This window comes from Chanodichthys erythropterus, chromosome 3 (genome assembly GCF_024489055.1).
Source record: "Chanodichthys erythropterus isolate Z2021 chromosome 3, ASM2448905v1, whole genome shotgun sequence".
Classification (NCBI taxonomy): domain Eukaryota; kingdom Metazoa; phylum Chordata; class Actinopteri; order Cypriniformes; family Xenocyprididae; genus Chanodichthys; species Chanodichthys erythropterus.
The window spans coordinates 9325282-9335703 of NC_090223.1; the positions used below are offsets into that span (position 1 = coordinate 9325282).

At 35.8% G+C, this 10422-nt stretch overlaps 1 protein-coding gene across 1 annotated transcript; it reads right to left on the bottom strand.

Moving 5' to 3' along the window:
* Window positions 1-2281: 2281 nt before the first annotated feature.
* On the bottom strand, window positions 2282-8719 carry LOC137008422 (galactose-specific lectin nattectin-like). The gene is made up of 7 exons (XM_067370354.1): window positions 8638-8719; window positions 6019-6100; window positions 5657-5695; window positions 4660-4739; window positions 4244-4372; window positions 3742-3853; window positions 2282-3435 (listed from the first exon to the last, which is right to left on the bottom strand). The coding sequence occupies exons 2-7, from the start codon at window positions 6074-6076 to the stop codon at window positions 3377-3379; spliced, it is 477 nt and encodes a 158-aa protein (XP_067226455.1). The 5' UTR covers window positions 6077-6100; window positions 8638-8719; the 3' UTR covers window positions 2282-3376.
* Between the last annotated feature and the right edge of the window lie 1703 nt (window positions 8720-10422).

Consider the following 10422-nt stretch of genomic DNA (forward strand, 5'->3'; position numbering starts at 1 on the left):
CCATCGACCCAGTATCCATCATTCCTTTCAACTCAATTTTGTCCTGCACTAAAATATTAGTGTAGAACAAACTTTCACTTTGAGCGGTTCTCATGGTGTTTTGCAAGATTACCTTGCTAGACTTCGGGACATTTTCACAAAAGAAAGTATATACAGACTCAATGTCATCAGTATCAAAGGAGGTTGAACTCATGTACCTACCATCGCCCTCCTCCAGATGGAGGCTCAATAGTTTCCCTGAGAGGGCCTTTGACTGTGACCATCAACAGCAGCAGTCAAGCTGGTTGGCCTAACCTGTGATGTAGCCATCTCACACATGTCACGTGTATGTCCAGGAAGGTAGCAAGTGAAACACAATTTGTGCAATCTACAGTGAGCAACTGTGCTGTGGTCACCGCTCTGGCAGACTTTACACACCTGTGGTCTCTTAACATTCTGTTTGCGATGCACGACTGCTTTGGAGGACTGTGTGTTACATGTCAAAGCTTTCTCCAGCATATTTAGTATCCTATCCATTGTATTACTTTCACATGTTGCATGATCAGGCTCAACTGTACTCCCTGGAGCCCTAACAACTCTGGTTTTACAAGGTGGTGTACCACCCACATCAGTACTGACAGCACTAGCTGGTTGTTGTGAGAACTGACACTCATATACTTTGCGGTCTCTTACAAATTCATCCAAACGGTCCTGTACCTCTGCAGCCGTCCACTCACGCTGTGGTTTGCTCAAAAACATCACGGAGAGACCTTTATCGGGACAATTACGTATGAACATAACTGCAAGCTCCATGTCCCGATTTTGCATTGTTCTGCCCTCACTTTTAAGATGTTGTTCAGCTAAATCAGCAGCTTTGTTTAATCTGATCCAATAATCAAAAGGGCCTTCGTTATGGTATGGCTTGGTAGCGTAAAAGTCAGCCAGGGGAAGACCTGTAGATATAACACCCCCGAAATGCTGCTTGAGGATACGGAACACCATATCTACATCACCAGTCCTAGAGACTGAGGCACTGTTGCGCAACCATATCTGAATAACATCCCTTGCACGGCCCATCAATTTGTTTATGATTTCATCAATGCGCTCTTGATCAGAATAATTCCCTTTTTCAAGGTAAGCTCTCATCAAATCTTCCCACTCAAAGACTGAGCACTTGTCTGAGCTGTCACCACGAAAGTATGGTGGCTCTTTACCACTTTTCAGTACAAGATTCATCTTTGAAGCATCAATGATGGTGGTACCACACTGATTCACATGTGAGCATGTCTGACAGTCATGACACAAGGTGGAGGTAGGTAGCTGACTGTTAGGAAATAAGCTGGCTTTAATCGACTGACTGATATCAGAGCTCAGTTGTTTTACCTGTTCACTAGATAGTGCTACAGTAGATTCTGATAAACTCGTTTCAAGTGGTGGTATATCATGAGACATTGGAGTAGAAAACCGTACTCTGTTAACATCAGAATCAATGCTATTCGTTTTCCCAGGAGTACATGGACCACTAAATGGCAAAACCCCTCTGCCTCTACCCAAATGATAGCCACCAAAATAACTGGTATCGCTGTTAGAGTGCATCATTAAGTACCATACTCCATAAAAAAAATAAAACCATCACCTCCTTACAGACCCTTTTTAATGTATTCTTATAAACACTGTTTTAAACAATTGTAGAATAGTATTGAATGCATATTAACAGGAAAATCTTGTGAAATAAAACAATTTTAACCTTGTTACACACATACCGACCCAAGGGGGGAATTAACCATATATGGTGAATTAATTACAACGAATTGTAATCAATTATATATATGATTAGTTCTGGTTTAATAATTATTTAGAGAAACTGTCCGTTTGTCCGGCAAACTATAGCTCCTCAGAATGTTATAAAAAGGAAGGTCTGTTCTCTGGCAATGAGAAAAAGACTTCCTATTCTGGAGTACTTTCTTCACAATATCATTACACACATAGAAAAATGCATTTGTCAGCTATCTCAGTGAATAGCTCGAGTCCGGAGCTTTATGGAGAGATCAAACTCGATAGATCAGAAAGGCATATAAAAGAAGTTATGGTTTACAGACAAAATTCCATCATTAAAATGCACTCTAGCACAAATACACTCATTTAAACACTAGGAAACATGCATACGCTTCAAAATACAGGATGGGTATATTTTGGCATAGTTGTATTTTACATATACAGTCAAAAATGTATGTTTGTGTGTTTTTGTATGTGTCTGTGTGTGTGTGTTGGAATGTGATGTGGTCAGTCTCTGGGGGGGGGTTGGCAAGTGTGTCAAGTGGGCTCATCTTTTGCAGACCGGTCGGAGCCGAGATGAGGTTTTACAACCCAGTCCAGCATTCTAAAAGTGTTCTGAACATTCCAAAGGTTATTGATTATCCTGATACGTGTGCATATGCTACAGAATGTTATTATAAAGTGTTACAGGATTTTTATTATTATTGGCGTCACCCTTGTGGTCGCGAAAATAAGGTGAATAAAAAAAAATGTGAATAACACGCGAGAGCTACAACCTGTCACTACAGATCCAAAGTAATTGAGCAAGAGCATTAATCAACGATTAACCAATGGTAAGCAAGACCAACCCACCTAATTATCATACATGACAAAGAAATGTAAGAATAAATATGAAAATAAAAAAATAATTAAACAAATATATGTTAAAATAAATAAATCTGTAAATAAATACTTATTGGAATAAATATAAAAATAAATGAATGAATGCATAAATAAGTAAATGGAAAATAAATGAATAAATAAATTAAATTAGAAATAATTAAAACATAAAAGCAGAAAATAAATTAAGGGGGGAAAATAATTTTATTAAAAATGAATCATATTTCATCAAGTCATTTATTCATTTATTTATTTTCCTATTAACACATTTATTTACTTATTGATTGATTGATTCATTTATTTATTCATTTATTCATTTTTAATTTCTGCAGGTTTGTTCCTCCAAACAAGTCTGGGATTCTGCAGTGAAAAGTAAAGGTATGAGGAGGAGCTTAGCGAGGGGCGAGGCGTGAGAGGACACACTGGATGTTTCTGCTTCAGCGATGCAAACTGATCAGAAAAATCATTTATTAGGAACATTTTACTGGGGCACGTGCGCCGCCCCTGGTGTGAAAAGAGAGAGACTGTGGAGTGATAATTATAAAATGATGTTTCACAGGTGTAATTGAGTAATTAACATATCCACAAAAAAAAAAAAATAATAATAATAATAAATAAATAAAAATAAAACAAACAAAATTAACCTTTTTAACACATTTTTAGCCTCCATTAAACATTTCTAATGGAAAGTAAATGAATCAAAGTAGCTTGTTTCTTCTACATTGATTCTTCACATGCTGGTTCATTTCACACACACATAGGGCTTATATACATCACATTTCACATTATTCCAGTTGCCATCTGTTGAAAGACAGAAAAAAAAATAGTTGTTTTTATCATTTGTGTATTATGAAAAAACTAAATAATGTTTATTTAGTATGGTAGACACAGAAATATTAGTATTTGTCTAGAAAACAATCAGCAACAATGTTTCTGTGATGAATGTTCACAAAACATTTTTAACTGTGATGAAAAAGTTATTTTCTAGCTTCTGGATTTACAGTATGACATGAAGCAGTATCTGCTAATCTTCTGATGGTCTAACACAATTCAGATTGATGGATCATTTATCATGTTATTTCATGAGGATTAACAGAAATTACTTACGGACAGAGTTCATCTCAACGCAGTGCTCATCTTTATAATAGTTACTGGGTTTTCCATACGACCATAGTTGATAGTTAATTTTGGTTCCATCACTCCAGAACCAAAGATAATACTGTGAACAGAAGAGAAAAAACAGCATTGATCTTTATTTATCTAAAAGATGATTCCTCATGAAACCTAACCCCACTTTAAACATGTCAGAAATCTAAAAAGAATATGTAAAACTATGTAAGAAAGTGTTAAATCACTCAGTTATCTTCATCAGCCTCACTATTTCACATCGAGTTTCACGATACAAACACTGGAGTATGACATCATCATGGTGAGCGGTGCCTCTCATGGCTGCCAATGCACTAAACTAACTGTTCTGAGGACCAGAAATAAATGATAAAAACACATCTATGCTCATGCGTTTTGAAAAATGTATTAAATGAGTTTTAATGTAAATGTAATGGTAAATGCCCAGTAGCACAGAAAGTATGATTGAAAAATGATTGCATACAGCCATATGGAGTCCGATCCAGGTACGTGTTGAGGCATGAGTTGTGCGTCTAATCAGGTTCTTTATGAAAATGTACTCTTCATGGTTGTGTACAGAAGCAAGGTTCCCATTATTGAGCAAACACGAAAACTGTAGAGGCAGAAACATGAGCAAACACAATGAAAATGTTATTTTAAATGAATCTTCTAAAATCTGTGACATGCCTTCAGTTACCATCGAAATAATGTTTACTCACTGTGCTGTTTATTTTTTGTTTATTATTTTACCCGTGAAATATAAAATCTGCCATTTTTGACTTTCCTGTGATAACTGACAGGTGTCACAGATATTTACAGAGCTTAATCTGAATTTGAGCTTAAAATAATTTGTTTCTTATATTATTTTTATGTCATATCAGAAGCTGAAATGTATCATACCTCGGCTACAGACCATGATTTAAGCTCATAGAAAAACTTGAAGCATCTGCATTCAAAGGCAGTCCATCCTTCCTCACAGGCTGTTAAATGGAAGTTTTGTTTGTTATTATGTTGTTACCTTTAATGACCTTTCATGTAATGAAATGAATAACTTTCATTTAAAGGTACACTATGTAACTTTTGGCCCTTTATCGGTTAAAAAACAAAATGGCATGTAGCATTGTTTCAGTTGTGCTTTGTCTTCGCATGACTGTGGAGATGAAGGCGACGCTTCACAAAAGATGCTGTACAGTGAACTCTGTTAGAGAGCTACATATGGCAGTCTATCTGGTCCTGGAATTAAATACCTAAAAAATTCCTTAATCACCGCATCGCTTTTACAACATTTAAAATACCTCAGTTCTCGTCATCTAAATCCGAGTTAATGTTGATTCTTGTTTTATTACGAGCTCTGTCGCGTTCTCTTTTTTCCAGCAGACTCTCCTCTGTTCAGTGTTTGTTTAAAACGGGCGATTCTCCTGAGGTTGGAGATTCAGCTGCTCCATCTCTTCCTTTCTTGCTCTTGTGACAGCAAACCTGTGCCGCTCCCACACCAGACACACGTCAAAGCAGCCGGAGCAACTTTTCTCTATTTACGGATGTGACGAGACACACAGGCGAGTGATGTATGTCAGAAAACTGTTCTGACAGGTCTAAAATATAAACACTTCTAATAGACTTACCATAGTGAACCAGTGAATCATGCTTTTTATTGATGATGTATTGACTCATTATTTAAATTTTATTTTGAACAAAAAAGCTACGTAGTGTACCTTAAATAAACAAAGGATTTAAAATAGTTTCCAATATACTCTTTAAAACATTTTAAAGCATGTTAGAGAACATGATCATCAGGTGTTACACACACTTGTTAAGGTGGAGAAATGCACAGGTTTTGAACTTTTGTACTGTACTAGACATAAAAACTGACAAGAGAAGAAGACAAGAGAAGACTTACTACCACAATCTTTATTCTTTTCAACAGGACGTGTTTCCACTTAAAAAGAAAGAAATACACATTTTTTAAAACAGAACTGCTAGCAGTAGTGCTACTACAACTACTAATAAATATATACTGCAAATTAACAGGCATATTTTATTGTCAAAATTAATAATATAATATCATTCATAAGAATCAACAACTTTAGCTGAAATAATGATATAATTATTGTTGTGTTATTTTCTTAATATTATCATAATAATTCAGAGACAAACTCAGGTGCACATACTGTATTAGATCAGTCATTACAGTGTCCCAGATGTGCTTCAATTCATGTTAAAATAACAGTTCTGATGTGAGACGTGGAATAATAGTTTTACCTGAAGCATTCAAAGCGACCAGAAGACCGAGAGACAGATAGACAGTCCACAACGCCATCGTTTCTCAGAGAACACTGGAACTCTGCATAGATTTAAAACACAATTATACATTAATAATTATTACAAAGATTTGTATTTTTGTGACATGAACCAGTAGATCAATGTGTACAAACAATGTTTTTATATAGTTTGTATTTGGTGGATCACAGAGCCAGTGCAAGACGAGCATTTGTGGTTAAAGAGCAGATTTGTTTTATTTTTTTAAGAAATGAACAATCGTTTCTCTAGATAAGACCCTTATTCCTCATCTGGGATCATGTAGAGCTCTTTGAAACTGCATTTAAACTGCTGTTTGGACCTTCAAGTCCACTATATGGAGAAAAATCCTGGAATGTTTTCCTCAAAAACTATTATTTCTTTTCAACTGAAGAAAGAAGGACATGAACATCTTGGATGACATGGGGTGAGTAAATTATCAGGACATTTTAATTCTGAAGTGAACTAATCCTGTTCGCACACTTTTTTCAGTTTTTTCCCTGTGGTATTGAGAATGGTATTGAACATTAATATTAGTATCAAAGTTAGAAATTCCAGTATTGTGACAACATTAAATTATACATATATTTCCTTAACACACATTGTCAACCACAAAGAAGAGGACAGATGAGGTGAGCAACAAATAGCAAACAGTGCTTTATTGGAGGTATTATAGAACAGGGCTAAAAGTGAACAGGTAAGAGGAAAAAGTCACTGAACTTGGCTGGTGGTAATACAGTTCATGTATTGCAGTGAAGACGGTGATGCAGGCTGAGTGGAGAATCCAGGGAAACGACACAAGGAAGAGAAGGCAGGAGATAAATCAGGATCACTGGTAAGTAATGATGGCCGATTTCAAAACAGCTTCATGAAGCTCCAAATCTTTATGAATCTTTTGTTTCGAATCAGTGATTCAGAGTGTGTATCAAACTGCCAAAGTCACATGATTTCAGTAAACGAGGCTTCCAAAACAGTTCGAAATGTCAATGGTTCACTGGTAGACGGCGATGATAAAGTGAAAGTGAAAAGAGAAAACAAGTGTCTGTGGACTTTACCTGATCTCTGATCAGTTTTATTCATTTGTAGATGTTTTAATTAGATATTAGAATAATTAAAATGAGAACACTGTCCAAACATTAGGACAGAAGAACAGGCTGGTCAGGGATAAGAAACTCCAGGCTCTCTGCTGACGGTGGAAACTTGACAGCGGCTCAAGGAACCAGAGGATTGGCATTGATGAGATGAAACCAGCACTAGACTGAGTCAATGAAGGTGGAACAGGACACAGGAACCAACACAACACACACACACACATACACACGAACGACAAGACTCAAAAAGACAAAGAAATAAAACAAGACTGCAACTTTACAGGGAACTAAATCCAGTGTTGACTAACATGATCTGTGAGAAACACATGCACACAATGAACTCAACAAACCAGCAAAGACATGAGGGAAGGAAGCACGATATAACGGGAGCAAAGTACATGAGGAACAGCTGAACACAATCAGGCCACCAAGAACTCGACCCTTGCGATGATTTTGAGTGGCTCAATAGCGTGATATGATATTATCTGCATTTATTATTTATTACTATACTGTATAATAAGTGTTATGATGTGGCATGAAAACAAAACTAAACTTGAGGCTTTCTGCTGATATTTCTCCAGTATCAGCAATGCTTGCCTTTGTGTGTTCAAGAGAGACTGTCACTCAGTGCAGTTACATTGGGACTGTCTTTGAGCAAATCCTCAAACCGTTCATTCAATGAACGCCAATTCATTCAAAGATAGATGTAATGAAACAAGGTGTTGATTATTTTAACTTTCATCTCCACTTTACAAGGGTCAGCTGAGCTGTATTATTAACAGTTTCAATGACATTGATTCACTGCACTGACCAACACTGATGACATTCATGCAATAACATTGAATACATTCACACAGGCAATAACGTATGGAGCCCCGCACATGATCATTCACTAAATCGTGTGCACGATGTTCCCTCGTCTGAATGATTAACAGATTTACAACACGCATACTGTAGAACATTGTAATGTTTCATAACAAATTGAAAAAAATTAATTATGCATTGAAGAAAAGTAGATTTGTGTTATGCTGTCAATAATAGTTCTTAGAGAGAAAATCAGAATTGGCAAAAATCAGCACTGGCAGGTCACAAATACGACTCAACACACACTTCTACGTGCAACAGCTTCAACACCCGTCAAAAATAAAAGTTTTCCAAAAATAATCACTTTTCAAAATGACTTAATCATGTTCTGCTTCATCGATGAGGTGTATCCTCCAACATTAGCTACTGTTGAATGCATTAAACACGTTAAGCGCTTCTGCATTAAGCATTTTAGCATCATTAATTCACTGAACAACATAAAATATAGGCTGCGTTCTGAATAACCAAATAAAAATAAATAAAAACTAAAAACTATAAAAACAATAAAAAATGTTCTGGGAATGTTCCAACAAAACTAATATTCCCAGAATGCCCCATGAATCAAAAATGACTAAATGGGTTTTAGTCGGCTAAAAGTGAAATAAATGTAAATGTGGAAAAGTCAAACCTCAGGAAATGTGCTCCGAACAGCAAACTGAGTGTTTCTGCTGGATAGTTAGAGGAGATGTGTCTTGTTTTCTTGATCTCTTTTGATGTATTCTTTTTCCACTATATTGTGGTCTTAATAAAGTGTACTCATGTTACGTAAGATGCGTGTCAGCCAATCAGAAAGGATCTGCATGTTACTGAGCTGTCTGATCTCTCTAAATCACATGATTCTCGGAAAAAAACACCACAGAAGTAATTACCACAATTGTTCAAAGTCTTGCATTCCATCTTTCAGTTGTCTACTTTAATCATTATCTAATGATTTGCAAAAGTATCATTGTGTAATGATTTTACTTGTTGAGGCATATGACTATTAACTAATTGTTAAGTCATAAGTAATATTAGTAGGGTTGTCAACCATAATCATAACCACAATGATAAATTATTTAATAATGAGCTGGAAGCTGAAATACATTTCTTTGACCCATTAACACATTAATGTCCACTATTAGTACATGTTGTTAAGGAATTCATACCTGATGACACTTTTAATAATTAGAAATTCACATTATACTTAATTCTTTAATCAGCAGATATACTAAACAGGGTAAATTAGCATGAGAATGCAATTCTAAAAAATGGAAAGTTTTGCGCTGGTGAAAGCTGTTAGTAAATCTGTTACAGACCACGGATCATACTCCCACCCACGCCGGTCCCGTTTGGGATGTTGATTCTCAGTTGATATCAGCAGAAAACAAGTTAGAAAGCTGATTCTGATCATGCAAGTGTGAATCTTTTACTCCAGATTCATGCATTAAACACAAAGACATCATTCAGTTTGAGTCACACTAAACAAGCCATTGATCAGGACATGGACAGTCTTTTTAACAAATAAAGATCTGAAGGTAAATGTGGCTTTAACCAATTGCAAACATGATATGCAGTTTTTAACGCCTCCAGGAGATTTTGGAAATATGTAAAAATGAAATTGTAAATATGTACGCGCCTAGAGAAGGAATGCACATTTCATTCGGATTACATAATCAGAATAGCCTATTTCTTTTCGTTTTTAATTATTTCATTTTAAAGTAGATATTTCAAGCTTTCTATAGATATATTTCTCATGTCTCTAAGGCAGGCAGCCTATACACTGAGTTTCGGTTCATTTAGCCTGTAAGACGCGCTCCAGTTCACGTGCCAATGATCGCGCCAGCGTCTCCATGTCAGGATTATATTGTCTGCTATATTTGCTTCTTATAATATATAAGTAAATCCAGGCAATTGGTTAATAAAACATTGATTAAAATTAAGATTAAAATTAAAACGAAATTAACTTTTAAATTAATATAAATGTGATAAATCAACTAATGGCTTAAATGAACTAAAAAAACTACTAGTCGACTGGAAAAAAATAAATTTCACACATTTTCGATCCAGCATGTCACAAAAGATATTCTCCGATTGCATGCTCACAGACGCACAGAGCATCATACATTATTATCAGTTTAACATTATATTTGTGAATGACTAACCGCAACACACACCAGAGAAAAACTTTGCAGGTCGTATGACTGAGAGAGAGAGACTCGGATGAAAACCGCTTCAATGAGCTCAATAGTAACGCGGCATTTTGTTTTGTCAGTAACGGTAATGGTGCTGTCACGACAGAAAAAGTAATTTGTTTGATTACTTGTTACTGAAAAAGTAACGCCATTAGTAACGCTGTTATTTCCATCACTGGTCCTGACACATGTTGTTTAACTCCAATAGAGTTTATAATGTCTGAAAATGCCAATCCCAGTGC